The sequence below is a fragment of the Lipophrys pholis genome (assembly GCF_963383615.2).
Source record: "Lipophrys pholis genome assembly, chromosome: 10".
NCBI classification, from domain to species: Eukaryota; Metazoa; Chordata; class Actinopteri; order Blenniiformes; family Blenniidae; genus Lipophrys; species Lipophrys pholis.
Window position 1 is genome coordinate 14,983,475 of NC_137640.1, and position 20,427 is coordinate 15,003,901.

At 40.0% G+C, this 20,427-nt stretch overlaps 1 protein-coding gene across 1 annotated transcript in view; it reads right to left on the reverse strand.

Moving 5' to 3' along the window:
- Positions 1-20,427, reverse strand: part of acbd6 (acyl-CoA binding domain containing 6) — a 32,388-nt gene that overhangs the window by 3,129 nt on the left and 8,832 nt on the right. The window contains exons 5-7 of the mRNA XM_080473132.1: positions 20,294-20,399; positions 17,184-17,273; positions 467-497 (exon numbers count right to left, since the gene is read on the reverse strand). Coding sequence (XP_080329258.1) covers positions 467-497; positions 17,184-17,273; positions 20,294-20,399 — 227 coding nt within the window. The remainder of the gene's footprint in view (positions 1-466; positions 498-17,183; positions 17,274-20,293; positions 20,400-20,427) is intronic.

Genomic DNA, 20,427 nt, shown 5'->3' on the forward strand with positions numbered 1-20,427 from the left:
CCTCTGGGAGGTCTAGCGATTATAACCCACACACAAGCACACACACCAGACAGGCACGTGCACACATACATATACCAACCCCCACCTGAAATACACATGCACCCAGAAGGAAAAATTGAAAAGAACTGCAGAAACTTTGTGGAAAACAACAACCGCAGAAAATAAAAATGAAGAATGAAGGTGAGAGAGTGGGAGGAAGAGGAGAGAAAGGTGATAAATTTGAGACAAATGTGGGCAAAGTGTGGGTGTGTACAGTAAACGAGCTGCTGTATATAAAGAGAGAGTGTGCACGCAGACAACATAATGATGTCGGTGCACGATAAATGTGAGGAGCTTTGTTTCAAAATGGGATGCTTGTCATTTGAAAATATAGATAGAAAAAGCTTTATGGCATCGAAAGAAAACAAAGTGTGTGTTAGAGTAGAACACTTTGGACTGCAGATATTCATATGAGAGGCCTTCTTACCATAATGTAGAGCTGTCTGTCCTTCATTATCCTACAAAAGGCAAAAACAAGCGTTAACTTCAACAGACCTGGAAGTGAAGGAATGAAATATATTCCAAAGAGTGCAAATTCAAATAAACGCAGCAGGAATATTTCCTACATATTACCACCACTGAGAGTAAAAGAACATATGAATTACTTAATTAACCATGAGAAAAATGTATACTTTCAAGATTCACATGAAAAAATAAAATAAGTACTTCTGGAAGAACATTTGCTGGCATGTTTTTATTGTAGCAAAGGTTGATTATAAGAGGCCGAGATAGTGATTTGTGAAGTGACCTGCAATATGAAGCAACATCATAACATCCAACACATCGTGCAGATGAATCCAACAATTCAGCACCAAGTTTGCGTTGGCATGAACCCGCCTCTCAAGGAACAAATCCTGGTTCATGTTACATGTTTATGCAGCCGAGTGTGCTTTGGTAAAAAGACCTGTCCACACAGGTTGTTTGTGTGCCGATTACAGTGTTTAAGGAAAAAAAAGAAGAAAAAAACAAAGACCCAATCCACGTTGTCATCCCTCTAACCTTCAATATCTGTACCGGTATTCTCAAGAAAGTTAAAGAACATTTTGCAGAAAATAGACATGGTTATTCATTACTCTGAAGGGCAGAAACTAGTCTTCGAGGGTACACTGCTGTGGATTAGACTTGGACATTTTCTATTCATGTCAGTTCAATGACCTCAAATTTAGCTTTAGTAATCAATTGTTTCTTTTACCTACCATGTAAATGTACTCAAGCAACAGTGACATGTTCGTCTTTCAAATGTGGATTAATTCACTTGTTGCTGTAACTTGTATTTTCAATGCCTATGTTTGTGGCAATGAGCTGATGACCCGCAGGGCAGCAGTGTTTCTCACTCATGTCTACATATGATAGACTGTGTAGACTGAACAAATTGCCTCAGATGCACAAACAGCATCATCATTTGGTATTTCTTGAAAAGTACTTTGCATTTCTAACACTTCCAGTCTGATGAATAATACATATGACCTCAAGATAAAGCCTCAGGAACATGGAAAGAAGAGACATGGGCGGCCTTATTCGTGTGTGTTCGTGTGCCTGTTCGTGTGTTCGTGTGTGTGTGTGTGTGTGTGTGTGCTTTGAAGAGTAAAGATGATACTTGAGGTCAATAGTTCAATGGCAGAGATATAATTCTTGCAAGAAATGTTATACTGGGGATGTGGACAGGCCTGTGTGTGTGTGTGTGTGTGTGTGTGTGTGTGTGTGTGTGTGTGTGTGTGTGTGTGTGTGTGTGTGTGTGTGCGTGTGTGCGATCAGACACAATATATGACAGGCATCATCAACAGGAGATTCAGTTCTTAATCACCGCTCTAGCCTGCCTTTGCACCTCATAATGATGATAAATGGTCAAACTGTTGCCTCTGGTCGAGGAACAAGAGCAGCCAAGAACAATGGGTGCAAATTCTCAAAGACAGATTAAAAAGCCAGGAGGTGCAGTGATATTTGCTCCTTTTCTGTAAAATGTCACCGCAGAGAAAGTCCTTCCAAATTAGTAAAACTCTTTTGGTAAAATTATTCATTAGTCTTTCTACCTCTGCTCTTTGAACGGCAGATCCTCATGTGCACCGTTTTGTTTTGGTAATTTCAAGTGTCCTTCCTCTATACCTTATCAAGTCTTTTTTTTTGTCCATCACAAACTGGCTTTTCTCTTCTTTACGCTATTCAGTCTTCTCCATTCATCCTTACATCTATCGTCCTCACTCCCAGTCATCCGGCCTCTTCTTCAGCTTTCTTCCTCTAACCCCCCACTACCACAATTTCCTTTCCTTCTCTGGCTGGGCCTGGTGCAGAGTGATCCTATTGTTGTGTTTCTCCGTGTCTCTCAGGGGCAGCACTTCAGGGACCTGCTGATTGGATTAGAGCTTTCTATTCCCTCTGGGTGGATCACAAGAGCACAGATGCAAATCGCCACTAGCGTGGAAAGCGCACCATGGTTAACCCAAGACAACAATGCTGTCTGTCTCGGAGTCAAATCCCAACCTGTGATGTACTGCAGACATCACAAGTGTCTTTCACAATGATTTAAAGTTAAGAGAGGAGTCGGCAGAACTGTTCCACATTTAGACAATCCCTCAAAGGGAGTATTTCTTGGAAATATGTAGTAAGAAGCACACACACACACACACACACACACACACACACACACACACACACACACACACACACACACACACACACACACACACACACACACACACACACACACACACACACACACACACACACACACACACACACACACACACAGTGACAGATGTTTACAGGCAGAGCCAAGTGAAAGACCTCTGTGCACATAAATACATACAGTTATAATTAAAGTGTAAGGGGTTTAAGCCCTAATCTGTAGCAAGCACTAATCTGCAGTTCGTTGTTTAACGAGCACACACGCACACACACAAAAGCAAGAATGTGTGGCAGACAGTGCACAAGGACAATCTAGCGTTTAAAGGCTCAATCTGGTTTTTGTACAGCAAGAGTTAAAGAAAAAAAGAACAATATAAAGTGTGCATGTATAGCTTTCAGTGGCGCTATAGTGCACTAGCCACACCGGTGCACGTGTGCAGCGTACATGCGTCTTGCATGTTCATGTGAGGGGTCAGCGGCCTGTCCTCTCAGCGTTCCCTAATGCCCCTGGATCCAGGACGGAGGCTTGATGGAATCACAGGAAATTGGATTGTCTTCCATTTGCTTTGGAAGCAGCCTGCAAAAAGACACTTCCACCCCACCTGCCCCCACCCCCAATACCTGCAGTTAGTGCCCCCCCCGACCCACACTCCCTCCTCTCTGGTGCACCCCTGTTCCCATCCCATTACGGAGGCATGTCGTACAAAACCTCTGCTTTTACATGTCATCCAAAGTTTCCCCTTGCGATGCAGAAATGCCCGGCTGGATGTCAGCAGAGTGCTCAATAAAGCAGCTGCTTGCACAATACGGGCAGCAGAGATCCAGCACAGTGTAGTGTATCATTCTAATGGTTTGGAGCAATATGCTTAGGAGCAGCGTAGAGAGGGATTGATCTCTTGGTACAATTGCAGTTTTGCTGAATTTAAGTTATGCCGATCTATCATTTCTACCAAACAAATGATGTGAACCAAGATGGATGAAAGAGAAACAGAGTGAATCAGGGATGTAAAGTGAGACATGGTATGCGGTCTTCCTTCCTAAAAGAAAATCTAAAATAATATGATATTCGAACTTGCTTGAAATTTGTCAAAAGTAAGACCAAAGCAAAGGCAAAGAATCACATGCTTACATTTTTGTGTACTCAGGTCTATCACATATCAAGTATTAAAAAGTATTTTTCCAGGCAGAATATAAATAAATATTTGGTCTCTTACTCGGTTAATATACACAAAAGCACCTGAAGATCAAGTCAAACATGTTTTCTTATTCCCAGAAAGCAAATTTTCAGTTTTTGTGATTTTAAATTTCTGAACACTAATCTGCGTCGCACTGCACACGAGGATGAAGGGAGGCATGTAGATGAGATGGAAACTTCACAGCATTAATGATTAAAAAAATGCGTTTTTATTTGTGTAAAACACAGGCTCAATCTCTTGAACTGTATTGAACTGCAAGTTGATTGTTCTTTGAGGTTAATTCTACCACAACCTATGAAGACTGCAGCAGTATTTAAAAGCACAAATCTGATTGTGAATTTTTTTTGTGTATTCATAGTATGCCTATCCAAACTAATCCTGGTTATATTATTCTTTCATATATATTTTTTTAGTCCATCCATCCATCTCCTCCTGCTTATCTGTTTCCAGGGGGTGGTAGTCTGAGCACTGTCACCCAGATCACATTGCACCAATTAAGAACCTTTCCTGCAGGTGGTGAGCCCACGGGAAGGTGGTGCCCGGCGTGGGACATGAACCCACTACCTTGAGATTGCGAGTCTCATGCTCTACCAACTGAGCTAGCCGGGGCACTATTTTTTCAGTCTTAGGTTCAAAGATTTAGTCAATTATTGAAGGTGGTAATATTTTAGAATAAACAGAAATATTACCTCTGCACAGTGACTTAAGTAAAGTAAAATAGTACCTAAGATGTGCTATGTGAAGGAAAATCGTCATTATTATTACAGACATTTTAGGAGATTTGTATTATTATTATATATAAACTAGACCTTGGTCAGAATGTCTGTCATCAGCTCTATTTGATAAATCAAATCAAAAGGAGAGTTTCAATCCTTTGCTCAGAGAAGAGCTCGAGTTTCAAGATACTTTTGTAGTGAATAACCCTGTTTCTAATGTGAAACCGCATTCTGAAACGGTGCAGCGCTTTCTCAAATGCAGTTCCTCAAATGGCCACTAAAAGCCTTTCTGAAAAAGCTGTGAACACTTCAGTTGCAGCCTCTCCTTCAGCTCTCTGTTCTTATCTCATTTTTCGTCTCAGTAAACTTTCTTTGGGTCTCTCTCTCCCTCTCTCTATCTCTCTTTCTCCGCCTCCTCTCTTTCTGCCCCGACTCTCTCTGACAGCAACATTAAACAAGTGGAGAAAAATGAACAAGCAATTATGATTTATGACCAATGCATGCAGCAGCTGCTGACTTTTATAATGACAGTGGACGGGGGAGGGGGACACACAGACAGGGTAAGTGTGTGTGTGTGTGTGTGTGTGGGGGGGGGGGGGGGGGGGGGGGGTATGACGGGTGAATCGATAGGCGACTGGGATCATTGGTATGCAGATTCCAGCAGACAGCATTATGATGAGCAGGTGCTATTAATCAGAAAGAAGAACACAGATCTGAGCCAGATGGAGACGATGATCCTTTTTCAGTGAGTTGCATCTGTAACCAGAGCAGGTACTTTGGCACCAGAAACATAAGCCACCACACACCACCCTCAAGTACTAAAAATCACATTTACTCTGGTACTGCACTCTCTCCAAGAAGAACGGCAGCTCAGTTGTTGTGTGCTGCATCCTAGTTTTCCAGGTGGTAAATATATCATTTTTACTCAGCTATCAGAAAAAACAAACAAACCCTATACTTTATTTCAGAGACAAAGTTATACTACTCTCACACACAATCTCGTTCAACCAGTAGTGGTAAAACTGCCAGACAAGATGCCCGTCATGCATCAAGGAAAATTTAAGAGGTTAGAATCTCTGCGGGGAACATTTTGACCTCAAGACTAATTTCCTCATCTGAGACACTGCGCATTTCAAAAGCCTTCCTTTGACGACTTTCCTTTAGTAAGCCAACAAGTTTTTTTTTTTTTTTTTTAATACAACTTCCATTCGTTTTCAACACCATATAATTCCACTTGGTACTGGAACACACATGATCATGGGTGAAGGTAGGATACACCATAACATTTCTGGCAAAATGTATAGTTGTTCCTCAGTATCTGTTTGTTTGGCACGACAGCTGATATCCCACCTTGAAATCGACATCCCTCATATGAAACAAAAAACCTTCAGATTCCTGCATCAATGATATAATCAGCCTCCAACACAACATAGAATCATCACGGTCATGATTGCATTGCTCAAACAAGTGTGTAAATCTCCATTCACATCATTTGAATCATCCCATTATGAAGACGGTCATAATCAACACAAATTATTGGCAACACTCTCAAAGGCTTTAGATCTAATGCAAGACATAATAGAGTGGTTTGCAAAATCTTACAATACAGTACAAATGGATGAATGGAAGTCATACTTGCAAAACCACCACTGAAAATGTTGGCTGCACAGAGCCAAAGCTCCATATGTAATCTTTGTATGTGTATGAGACTTGAGATGGTCATGTGCTTGCATATGAGTTTGCCCTTTGTGTGCGATATATGATTCTGGGAGTGTTTATCCTCGCGTGTTGTGTTGGGAAGGCCCCCTTTTAAAAGGATCTGCAGACCGAGGCCAGCCCTAATTGAATCTGGGTCTCCTTTCCTAGCATGGAGAGGTAACCTTGCCACTCAGCGTGTGAGCACTGCCACCCACGGTCAAATTAGCCTGATACCAAACTCCCTGCCCTTCACACCTCCTCGGTGTGTCCTTCAGGTGCCTCGGTGTCCCCCTTCCCTCTCACACTCATGGCTGGAATCTGCAAAATCACAGTTTAGGAGGACGACCCCGGAAAAAAAGCTTGGGCTGGTGCATATCTATTGTTGGGGGATGCTGAATGTGTGACATGTCACTGTAGGACTAATTCCACCCTCTCAAACACCCCTGCTGTCATTTCATAAGGAGTAACAAGTGTCTAAACACATTTTGCGTTTTATTTTAGAAGTTGAATCATTTTGATTCTTTCTGAAAAGCTGATCTGTTCTTTAAATGTGTATCTCTCACCCGGTTTTGTTCTTGTACATCCCTGCCTAATGTTGCTGAGCTTGCTTGTTCCCGTGGGACACCTTAGCCTCCATTAAAGCCATCAGAGGAAGAGGATAGGGTTAAGGCTGAGAATTAACATCGCCAGAGGTCTCGTCTGTCCTCCTGCGGCTCATCGATGATGTTTAAAAAGAAATATATGAAATAAATAAATACATAAAAGAGTGTAATATGAAAATCAATGGCTGGGAAGTGGGGGCTCTGGCTGAGGCATTTGGAGTATGGGACTCATAAAGCTGAGTACTGCAGGAGACTGATGGAAGGCAAAACACTTACTTTGTTTATTCTCTCTCCTCACCCCCGTTCCCTCCCCTCACTGTCTGTATCCAGCTCACACTCTCTCACTCTCCTCTCCTCCCCCTTCTCCCTCTCTGTCTGAAACAGTCGAGGACAGCTTTAATGCTCCTGACAATTTATGTGGACGGTTAAGAACGATGGAAATCAAATAGTTGAGTGTAGGCAAGGCCCAGTGAGTGGCCAATAAGAAAGAAACAACAGCTGATGATGGCAAAGAGGACTGTTACCTGCTGGAATGGCTCTTTAGGCTACACTATTACTGTCAAGTCGCTGGCTCTTTTCTGAGTGCTCATATTATGGATTCATAACTGTATCTATGTCTGATAGGGCCTTTTAACACAGCATGGCAACAGCTTCCATTTCATCGAGTCAAGCTAATGTGCAGCAAGCACTAAATATGAATCCTATAAGAGCAGCTTACAGTGTGACTTATAAAATGTCAAATGCTCCGTGAGGTGGCAACAGTGCTTTTATGCGTCTGTGTGTATTATCCTTTAGGGAGGCTTGTATTGATTCTTGTTTGTAAAAAAATCTATTTGTTCTAATATTCCTGAATAAAATGACAAACATCATAAAATACTAAAAGCAACACTTGCCTCTTCCAGTGTCACACTACCACTGTAGTGTTGAGGCATTGACAGAGCCATTAGGCCTCCACCCATCCACCCACCCATCCATCCACCTTGACTTGAATGGTTTTCCTCCAGTTGTCCCATTGGATTCAGGCCTCAACTCCAAAAGGGAGATTGTCCGTTTGTTGAAGCAATTCTTGTGTATATTTGCTTTGATGTTTAAAGTCATTGTTGAGGTGTGCCACAAAAACCTCTAATGAACTTGAACGGGCGGACACTCATCATTGTGTTGGATGTCCTGATAACCTGATAATTATTTTACTCTTGAAGGCAAACTGGCCAAGTCATGACGCAGCTCCAAACCATGATATGTCTTCTACTATTCTTTACTTGTTGGGATAATGTCGTTTTATTTGCTTCGTTTTAATGGTGCATTTGGCGCACCATATGGAGTGCTGTCTTCTAAAAAAAAAAAAAAAAAAAAAAAAAAACTATCTTAGTTGCATCAGTTCACAAAACTCTGGAGCCTTGTGGAGTGTCAGTGAGTGCCAGTGATTGTTTTTCTTCTTGTTAACAGTGGCTTTAGAGTGCCATGGGCATCATGTCTACTCAATATTTTGCATTTGCTTGACTCAAGAACAGGAACGTTTACCACTTCTTTATGACCGGAGCCATCACTCTTCTTTTGGGTTCTTTTTTTTTCTTCCCAGCACTGAGCATCCTGCATCATGCTTTTCGAGCCAACTTGGCTGGGATTCATCTTCTCGGGTGAGTAACCACAGTCCTAAATTGTGTCCACCGTTTGTGGACAGTTTATCCAAATGTGGACTGGTAAATAGTCTTTGAGTTGGCATTACAAAATCTTTCAGCATTACACAGCTTAACAATTCTTGACCTTAGATATTTCAGAACTCTTGTTCCTGTAAAACTTTGTAAAACCTTATTTTTCAAAAATGCTGAGTGTTTTTATAGGTTTAAAGTCTACACTTTGGTCCATTCTCATTTCATTGAATGGACTTCCAGGTTTTCTAATTTTGCTAAGCAGGTTGACAATCCAACTTAAATGTATTTTGCAGTCTATTGTCTGCCAGTTTAATAAGATTGGGCAATTGCGCATCACAGCATACAGTATGTATTCTGAACCACCCCACAAAAAACAGTATTGATGCATAATAAAGAGGCTGAAAGAGAAAAAAAAAAGTTAATAAACTGCAGTAAGATTGCAAATACGATAGACATATAGCAGCTGTGCTGACTTTCGGCATTTACATAAGTATATGGACTAATGACTCCAGGTACATGGAAATAAAATATATGACAAGGTAAAAAAATCAAGTCTCAAACTCTTATGAGTGTTGTATCATAGTATTGTCATTTTGTTTGACCTTACTTGGTTCATCTTGCGTCTTTGTTTACTTTGCTCTATTTCTTTCGCTATTCCATTTTGTTCTTCATTTTTATTCCGCTCAATAAATTTCTTTTCCTTACTTTCCCACCTTGCGGCCTTTTCTTTCTTAACGACCCTATATATTCTGCAGGATAGGTTGCACACTTACCCACACATGCGCACTCACACACACGCGCGCGTACGCACAATTATGACAAATCTTGCTGGATATTTGTTATGACTGGGCTGACTGAGCCATTAGTTATAGGAGGCTGTGCTGGGAAAGGGGAGGGATACAAACGTGTAATAATGCCTCCACTATAGAATTTCAATCAGCCGCCACTGTGTGTGCGCGCGCGCGTGTGTGTGTGTGTCACTTTGATCAGAGTAGTTGACACTTCACTAGAGGACACAGACGAGAGGATTCAGTGTGCTTTGTTTGCCGCGACAGCTCGTTGAGCTTTACAGCAAAGTAGTCGCTCACGGCTGAGCTGCATATGATCCATTAAAAAGCTGCAATTTTTGCTGATTGTTGCAACTTCTACATAAAATGTGATTGATATTGATACGAGTTTACTGTGCTTTTTAGTGAAAAAGTGCATCAACAGATTCTAATGCTTATAATTTGTACGGTTTGCCGAAAGTGAAATATTTTCTCTGACACGCAACTTGATTTGTGCACCGGGGATTTTGGCACTAACCATTAACTTATTCAGAAAGCTGTTCCATACTCTTTATTTTGTGAAAACAAGACAAGCTTTTAGATCCCCGGTGAAAGCAGTTGTGTTATTCATATAACTTCGTAGTTTTCAAAGGACACCATATGCATTAATCGAACATACGTTACATTCATTGTTAGTCACAACAAACAAAAAACCTAATTTGCTAGTAGCAGTAGCAACTCAGCTATTTCCAGCTGTTCTCACAGAGCAGTGGTTGTGTGCATCTTTATAAGCCATTAATAGATGTATTTGTATTTGTTTGACTTTGTTGTCAAACTTTAAAGTTTTTTTTTCTTTTTTTAATTATTCTTGGTTGTACATATTTGAAGGTTTTTGTTGTTTCTGCTGCAGCTGTAACTTGTGCATAAAATATAACTTGCTTGACCAAAGCAGTTTGTTGATATCCTGGGTGTTGGGAAACTTTTACATGTATATTACCATTGTACACAGATTTACTTAAAAAAGAGATATAGCTATCAGTTATTGGTACCACATAACCAGATGTCTTTACATCAGTATGACGTCACAGTTTGTATAACATAAAGGGCTTAATATAAAAAGCCTAAAGGTAATTCTACAAAAAAAAATCTAAAATTTAAAAACTTCATAATTGGGTTTTTTGGGTCAAAAACTTCCAAAGAAGACAGCAAACACTTTTAGATTATTTCAGTCTGAATCTCCATTACCATGAGTGAATATTCTTAAGACAAATATTCATAAGAATATAATTGCATCAGAATCCTATAAATTAGAACCAATATGCTGCGGTTTATAACAAAAGCACACCGTATATCAATACATCTTCACAGCACAGAGAAATAGATTTTGTTCATCTGCCTCGACGACGTGAAGGAAAATCATTATAAGTCAGGGTTCACTGTGCCACTGTGGAACCAGGAGACTTTTCTTTTATTATTGGACAATATTTCAACTAAATTTGCCTGAATGTGGGTGAGGAAGCCACACTCAGGAAAGTGTTGGCAAGGTTCAATTCAACATGAAAAAGTGATAACATATAATGCGATTCAAGAAATTAAAAAATTACAAAAAGATTTTCAAAATGTTGTCAGACTGACGGTATGGATCAATTTCATACGCATTCATGAATTCACTGTTTGGCTTCATTATATAAAGAAGTCAAGAAATTCCACCCACATCACTGGCAACAATATCAAATCAATGGCCCCACAGAGACACTCATATGCTCATACATCAGAAAGGGCTTAAAGCTTCCAAAAAGAATCACGTTTGTAGTGTTAGAAGGCTGAACTCCACGACGCAGCCTAAGATATCTATGCAGGACCCTTGTGCAGCTACACGCATGAGACTTGTTGTGTGCACTCCAGCCACCAATTGTAGGTCATCCAGTCAGATATTTATTACTATTGATCTTGCTGGTCCTGGCTGGAGACTTTTGTTCTGCCGGCTCAAGGCTCTGACCTCAATTAAGTTATGAATTTCTATCTGATAGACTGGGAGTGCTTGGGGCCTGCCGTGGTCGTGCTACCACACTGGATTAATTAGAATTAGCGGTGCTGCGAGTCGCCCTCCCCGCCTCATGGATCATGTTGTTTTAATACAAAGTAGAGGCGGAGGCAGGGAGGGATCGCGTAAGAAGAACGGGAGCATAAGGGGGAGGGGAGAGTGATGAGGAGAGGGGAAAGAGAGACAGACTGAGGGACAAAAATAAAATCTAGGGATGAGTCAAGCAAAGCATACCTTCCCCCCCAGTCACCTCCTTTCACATTGGACATAAATGCTTCCTTCCTTCTTGGCATTGTGTCTGCGTTCAGGCGACCTGCATCTCACCTGCCCTTCCTCTTTGTCAACTTAATCCCGGCTCTGTTTCTTTCTCTGTCAATAATCAAGTCGGACGTGAAATTCTACTCTGGACCATTCCTGGCTCCAACTTTTCAACTCCTCTTAATGTGAATGGACATGTCCTCTCTATGAAGGCATATATCCACAGCTTCCCCTCATCCTCCTCAGGTGAGAAGAAGCCGTGGGGGGGTTTGGATTGACATCACCTGACTGAGATTAACCTGAAGACAAGGAAACACTTGTGAAAATATAAAGGGTGATTAAATGATATGTGAACCTGAGATGTCACTGACATTCTTTACTTGTTCAGAGATTGATTTAATATATTTCTGTACAGTCATAATGTTAATAAACGATATAATAGTTAAAGTTTCTTCAAAGGTAGAAAGACAGCTTAAAAGTTGGACTTCAGTAAAACAGTGATATTGCTTATATTGTACTGGCATGTAATGTGTTTTAATAGATTTAAAAAAGTAAAAGGACTAAGCGATCTACTGAATAATATAATTTCGATTATTTCTTAGTTTTTAACTGCTGTTTTATTGCCTTGTCAAACCCCAGTATTTAATTTCATGTCCCTGAATAAATATATACAGATGCTTCAAAATATGATATATCATAGAAAAGTTCACTATTCCCAAAATGTCATTTAAATGGTCAAAGTTCTACAAATATTAGATGAATAAGTGATGATAATGCAATCTTTCAACAAATTTTTCAAGATACACCTGTATATTCTAAGCACATTCCTCAGAAAAAGATTGTGAGTATCGTCATTTGTTGTGTCCACTGACATCCACCATATCAGACTTAGTGAATTATAGAAAGTAGTGAAGCCACATAGACTTATTTTCCATCTTGGTTGCACAGTACAACATTCTGTATTGAAACTCAATGAGGTGTGTTGAGCGATCAATTAAAAAAAGAGAAAAAAAAACAAGACATTAATCTGTTCAGTTTTGCTGAACTCATTGGAGCCTGTGTAATATTTTCATTTCGACTAAGTCATGTATTGGTATTAAGTGGGGAAAATCCATTGAAAGGTTACGATGCCATTGTTTAAATAACTTGTTTTTCATTCTTTAGAGACATCATTTTCTAGTTTTTCCTGTTTGTTTTTAATGTTTATTGTGAACTAATTGATATAAATGGGTCAGATTACATGAGTTTATTCTTCTTTCTTTCATTCAGAATTTAGGGAAATTTTATTTTGTATTGCATTGTATTGAATTGATAAGTTTTTATAATTATCAAAACACATTTTCCAACATGTATTTACACAGCAACTTGTGAACATATTGAAGTCTGAAAAACAACATAACAGAGAGTGGAAACATATAAAAAGTACAGAAATGCACCATTAAGGGACAAACTACAGCAGATACAGATGATGCCACTCAGCTTGTCAAACAAGAAGCTTATTCTAAAGACTTACAAGCATGAACGTGCTGTAATTTTGTGTTCCTGAAACATAAGTTATTTGTTCCCAAACCTTGATTTCAACTTCCAGCACCACTGTGAGGAAGCTGGGAGTTATTTTTGGCCGCCAGGACTTCTCCTTTTGACTCCCGCAAGTCTGCAGAAATGCTTTTAATCACGTGTATAATGTCACTAAACTGGGGTTGATGCTGGCTCAGAGAAACGCTGAGAAATTAAGGAAGTTAAGCTGATATAGGTTTAGACCACCAGAAGATTTCTCCTGCACTGAGCTTCCCTACTTTCTCACTCTATATTCATGTGTAACTATTACGTAACTCACTCGGTCTCTCTTCTGTAGTCTATTCGCTCATCTCTTTTCTCTCTCTCTCTCTCTCTGAGCCTCCTGCTCCAATCAGGTCTGCGACAAGTGGATAACCTCACAGTCAGAAGTCAACTTGGTTGTTTGCTTGTTGCTTTCCGGATCTTTTCCTATCCTTTTCTGTCCTCACTACCCAGGAAAGCAGAAAGCAGCCACCTCTGAGTCTGGTTCTGCAGCGTTGTTGTTGTAATGGTAAAAAGAGGTTTTCATTTCCACGAGCGCTTATGTGCTCATGTGTGGAAACATGTGGAATAGTTGTGTTTTTCTCTGTAAAATGTTACGAGGTAACCATGTTGTTGTTGGTGCTGTATAAGAAAGGCTAATCCATCTTCTACAGCACTTTATCCAACTTAGGGTAGAAGGCTCTCGTGCTGATCCCAAGTGACCTAAGTAGGGATCCTGGACAGGTTAATTCCATCACAGAACAAACAATCGGAAGGTTGCAGGTTTGATTACCTATCACTCCTTGTCCACATGTCACAGTGTACTTGAGCAAGACACTGAATCTCAAACTGCTTCCAGTGAATTAACTGAGCGCCTTGCATGGCATCCAGTATGTGAGTGTGTGTATGAGCTGGTGAATGTGACTAACATTGTTAAGTATTTTGGAGGCTGTTCAAGCTGTGGAAAAATGCTACATAAGTAAAATACATTTACTAAACCACAATGCAGCCCCATCTACCCAGCATAAAATACTTTATGAAATTAAAGACGTGTGTGTGTGTGTGTGTGTGTGTATATATATATATATATATATATATATATATATATATATATATAAATAAACTGAATTTATTCTTTTAACCATTTAAAACCAGCTTATACTATGGATATTATACTTATATACTATGGAGATATGCATTTCCGTTTGAGCCCTGATATAATGGAATATCCCCAACTTAAGCTCATTTGTAATAAATCTCTCTTTTTACATTCTTTTACAAAGAATATTAGTCCAGCTTTATGCCACGATTTCCATTGTTAAACTGATAAACCGTCATCTTTCCCAGAGTTGGTCCCGTTTGCCCCACTTTCTCTGAATGTATCAGCTGAGGGAGCACTGATATGGTGAGGAGGAGGAGGAGGAGGAGGGTTTAACGTATTGTACCAGCACTAGGCCTGATCTACAGTTGGCAGGTGGCAGATCTGTGATCTGTGGATTCAAACACACACAGCTACCTATTGTCGTTCCCTCTGCCTTGATCCTGGATTAACGATCAAACAAGCCCTTAATGCAGGTTACCAGGGTTTGGGAACAATTCACTAAAACAATCAGTTGATTAATTTCCAATGATTTTCCTCCTCTGCCAAGCAAATAATAATACTTTTTGTTTTAACTCTCAAGTCCCCCTCCCCTTTTTAATCAACAAATTAAGCATAAATCATGTTTGATCTTTATTTACTGGTTGCTCGGCAGTTGGTAGAGGTCAGGACAGATTACTGGTTGCTCTTAATAGCCTGCAAACAACCCAAACATTCCTCCGTTCTTCTCATGAACAGACATGCAGCCTCTCATACTCTGTTTCCCACCAAAGGGGCATTTTCAAAAATGGCCATCCCATTTATCTTTGTCTAGTATATAGGAAATATATTCGCTCCTCCCTGTCTTTGCTTTTATCTCCTTCATTCTCCAACGCTGAAGCAAAAGAAGAGAAAAGCACACCAAAAATGTGTTCCAACTCATTTTGATATTATAATGAGAAACGTATTGTTCTATAAGCTTTACAGTGTGAGATAATTTGGCATTTTGACAGATTGGTATGATTTAGCCGTCTATATTTTTCTCTGAGCCACCTCGTTGCCACATCATAAATCTGAAACCAGTAACTCTGAAGCAGAGATTTAATTAATTTAATATTCAGTCTCCTCTGTGGTCTGCTTCCTCTGACACCTGAAAGGCAGGCAGGTGGATGGTCCTGCCAACCTGAATACACGAATTCAGCTTTTGTTTGCACTTTTATTAGATAAAAAAAATCCTGTCTTTGAACAGTGATGTTTTTCATCTAGATTATTTCTCCGTAAGGCACATTTGAAACTTCAACAGTATTATATAATGATTGCTATTATCCTGTTTTTGTTTGCATTGCCACACAAAAATGTAAGAAAACAGAATCAAGTGTGACGAGCCTAAAGTATCCTTCAAGTGTGCTTGAATTCAGTCATCACCTTCTGGGAAAAGACTTATGCTTCCTGCGTTGAGTGCTGAAAACTGTTGGGAGTTAGAGATTTTAATTCATGCTTTAATGATAGAAATATGACTTTAAATGTACCAAATCTCAAGGGGGTGGAAAAGGACAAAAGCCTCAAACTATACATCCATCTCTCCTGCTGTCATTATCTTGATATGGCTCTAAATCATAAGTGAAGTGTTTTGTAGTTATCCTACTGCTAAAGCTCTCACTCCACACAAATCCGCCCCCTCCCAGTGAGTGTTCAAAACAAAAGGGGCCACGCATGACCACAAAAGAGAAAGTCATTTGTGAAATGTCCTGATTATGTGGGTTGTGCAACATAAAACAATTTGCCTGATTACTTCCAATTGATTCGCCCTTACAGTTAAAACCTCAGTGTGCAGCCCCATGAACTCCACTGTGTCGTGCTCCTGTTCAGGGAAGAGGAGTAATTTCTCCAATGTGCGGCTGAGCCAGCTTACCACCAAAGCTAAAGCCTCCTGGATGCTGCTAAACCTTGGGGAGCCTAAACAGTCGGCTAGCTACCAGCTAACTCTGTCTGCTAAAGCCCCGAGGGATTTGTCTGTGGCACAAAGTGAATTAAAGGTGACCTTCTCAGAGGGATGGAGCCAGAAAACAGGAGTGTGACAGGGATGCCTGAGGTGTCTTTGTTTTCCCTTCAGTTTACCTGCGCATGTGTTCAGGGCTGTGTCGGGGGAAAAACCAGGGATCCTCCCATTTTCACCACAAAACTGCATCTAATACGATGATTGATATTAACTGATCAACAACAAACCCACCATGTAGTGACCTACAAAGGAATGTGAAGCCAGAAAAGTACATCAAAAACCTGCTCCTGCCGTTAATCTGGACAGTTTTTTTTCCACCAACAAAAAATGTCTTAATCTGTAGAAAAATTGTAACATAAGACATTTTCTTACCCATATGCTAAATGTGAAGTATGGGCAAATTTGCCATATTGAGGGAAGTTTTATCTACTCTACCAGAGGGTCAAGGTGTAACCATCAATTTGAATAGTGAATGGGAATTGGAGCTACTAAATAAAGATACAGCGTATTCAGTCAGAATGTGTGAATTTGATCATTTCCATCTTAACATGCACTTAGTTTCACAATATTGAAGGAATTGTTGCAATTGATATTAGATTCATTCCTTTCAGAAATGGTCTTGCAGTATATAAACAGACCAAGGGGCATGTGACACCAGTTGCCCAAATCTGCTGCAAGTTGAAAAGTTTTAAGAAAAAATACAAAGTTTCTACAAGACAAATGGGAATTAGAAATTAACCTAAAGCTTTAAGTTTGAGTAACATGAGAACTTACTATGTCAGATATATGTGAAATAATAAAAGATGATTTATGTTTGTTCACCAACACCAGCTATCATACCTGCAAATAAAGTTTTATTGAGTTTTGAGTAAACAACAAGGAACAACCACAGATTTTTTTTTAAATGAACCAATTAAGCGTCAGTCTTGCAGAATCCCCTGATAAAAGACAGAAAAAGTAAAAGGGTTCTCACTTGACTGTCGATGTCTGCTTTGTGTTCCAGTAACATAGACACCAGCTCTTTGTGTCCTCTGTCACAGGCCCAGTGTAGAAGAGCACGACCCTGCCAACATAAGCACACAAGTACACTGCATTGTAAATGGTATACACAAAAATGTTATGACTCAAGTAATGTTTTAAAAGGAAATTGCTGCATGCATTTTATTTTTTCAATGTTAAAGATAATGCTGGTAGGCCTGGAGTGCAGCGGTGCGCGGTTCATGTTCAGCAGAAATGATGGCCACCAGCGATGTTGAAGATGTCAAGGAGGGCGCTATGCATCAGCCACCGTTGTCACCGGATGAGCGTTTGGTGGTGGTGTTACAGTTAGTGTTGGCAGGAGTGTCTAGTCAATAGAAAACTGCCGTACACTTTGTGAAAGGTACAGTGACAAGTCCATACTCTGCAGATAACATCATTAGTCCAGATATTGTGCCCCTGCATGAACAACACGGGCCTAATTTCCTCTTCATGGACGACAATGCTCCAGCTCACGGAGGTTGCATCATTAGAGTCCAGCTGCTGGAGACTGGGGACCCTCACATGGAGTGTCCTGTACCTTCTCCAGACCTGAATCAGAGAGAAAACCTCTGGGATCAGCTGGGTCGCCGTGGAGACGCTCTTAACGCTGTACCCCATAACTTTTTGAGGGCCGCCCTTCAAAAAGAGTGGGATGCTATGCTCAGCAGACAATAAGTCGACTTGTGGCTGGCATGTATAATTCATGCTCAAGGGCACATGACAAGATATATTGAGACATTGAATTTTTTTATTGTGTTAAATCCACCACTATTGTTGGCTTTTGTTTCATCGAAGAGTTTGAAATGAGGAAATCTCCAGTGCATGCTTCTACTTAAATGCCCTACTTTCATGATATAATATCACTAGCATGAACATTTTACGTTTTTCATAAACTTTTGCAGTAGTATGTATGTGTTCATGCAAAGAGAAGGAAGACAAGCAAGAGGTTGAGGCACAAACTGCAGTCTGCAGGATAATTGCACATTCAGTTAGACATAATCCATATGACACAAAGGAAACTAAGCCTATTCTATATTTATTTATTGCCACCCACATGCACGCATGGACCAATTGACAAGAACCTTTCTTTAGGTTCAAAAACTGCAATATTGTTGCTTAAATCAAGCTGACCACAGTGGCTGCTTAATCAAATGGATGCCTCGACGCCAGGCCACAATACCAGTAAGTTGTTCCTCATCCCTCTCCTTCATCCAGATGTACTGCTGTTGACTGCTGCCCCACTTCACTGACGACCAGAATTTGCAAGTTACCATGGGCCCCTGCACAAACTCAATAATTTGGGGTTGTTTCAGGAATGACTGAAGTACTACAGAAGTCAAACTGGCCACACATTCACACAAAATGAACCTAAACATGAACCCAGCAAGTTTTAATACACATGGTGTATGCACACTTGTGGCAACCTTCTAATTTGTCCTTACTGAACCTCATCCTCTTCCTCTCGCTCAGCTACAATATACTCACGTGAGTTTTTGCACTTTAGAACTTGAGCACAATAGTTAAAAAAAAACAAAAAAAACTGAAATTGGAAATTGGAATTGCTGAACTACAAGTAATCATGTCCTGCAGATATGACCTATATCTTTGAATAACCAAGAGAGGCATTAATCTTTAAATACCAACAATTAATAATAACAATGAATAATTTTTCAAATATTAAAACAATTGACAATACTGTCAAGAAATCTCCCCCACAGCCTAATTATCATATGTGCATCAGATTGAAAATGATCTGACAGTGAAATTAGTGGTTTTCAAATGCAACAAACATGGATGAAGTGAATAGAAGATGTCAAGTTGTCCTGTTTCTGCCTATCCTATCTCTGACTCTGGATCTGTTGCAGGCTACCTTCTGGTAAATTAGATTTTCTTTCCACTTTTTGCTCATGTGGGATTTTTCTGTATTTTAATTTTTCATGAAAGAGATAAAATATAATTGGAGTAACATAAATGAAATAAAAATTAAACTAAAGTGAAAGGACAGATTATTTGTGTTTGCTACCATTTTTTCACCATACAAAGGAACATATGGTTTGTTTCAAACGTTGTGCATGAAAAGAAACATATAACAGTTTTGGTATGTAATATGCTTCTGATGATTGATTGTTTTGTACGACTTCCCTAAAAAGAATAACTTCAAAATATATCAGTCTAATCAAGGGAGAGATTAATTTACATGAATGATCATGAGCGTTCTCAGCATTTTCTGATGTGATGTCATAATATACTCGCTTTACTCTATTGAACTTTTCGTCTTTTTGATAACTACCTGATTTATGAGATGCTGGTGGAAGATGGATCACAAACCCAAAGACTGGGTTCTGGGGCAGAGTGTCAGTATCTTTTTGCCAATTTCTCTGTTTCTAAGCTGCAAAAAGAGATCAGGCTACTTATTCATGTGGCACTTCACCACTGCCCTCTGCTGTGGAGCCAGATGAACTACAGCTGTGAAGACGCCAACAATGACTGTGGCAGACTACGCTTTGTGCACTGAGGTCCCTCAGCCATCTGGCCTTTGACTGTGAACTCACCAGCCGACTGCCTGTTTATCTGAAGAATGGCTGCGATGAAAGAGATCCAGGGAGCGGGCCATTTGGCTTGGATGATAATGAATCAGGGATAGATCAATGGATTCCAGGGTCAATCCAGAAAACACCCCGCGATGGTAATAACTGTTCACACAATTTACGCATTTCAGCCTGAGCCCTGGTTCCCATGTGTGTGGCTGCAGCTCACTGAAAACATTATGTAACAACTGTAAAAAGAGAAGCATGATATATATTCCTCCGTGACATGTTTTTTTCTTGACTTATCTCTGATTATGTCAACCTGATCTTCCACACAGGGGGTCAGCATGAAGCAGGAAGTCATGCAGCTGTCAGATATTCAGCGGATGGTTAAAAAACCTCTTCAGGAGTAACATTATGTATATAAAATACAAAGCTGCCATGGAGATTACCTGTTCAAGCAAACTTAATAATAGCAAACATGTGACCGATACAGCTTCACTTCAAATAACTCTTGGCACTGCTTTGTAGGTACCTCTTCATCTTTAGTATTGACATCCACTTTCTGGGAGACGATGGCCTTGCTGATGTGGTCGATGTTATTTTCTCTGCAGTAGTCAAAGATGTTCTTGTCCTCTTCCCTGAGAGCGATACAGTACAGATGGAAAA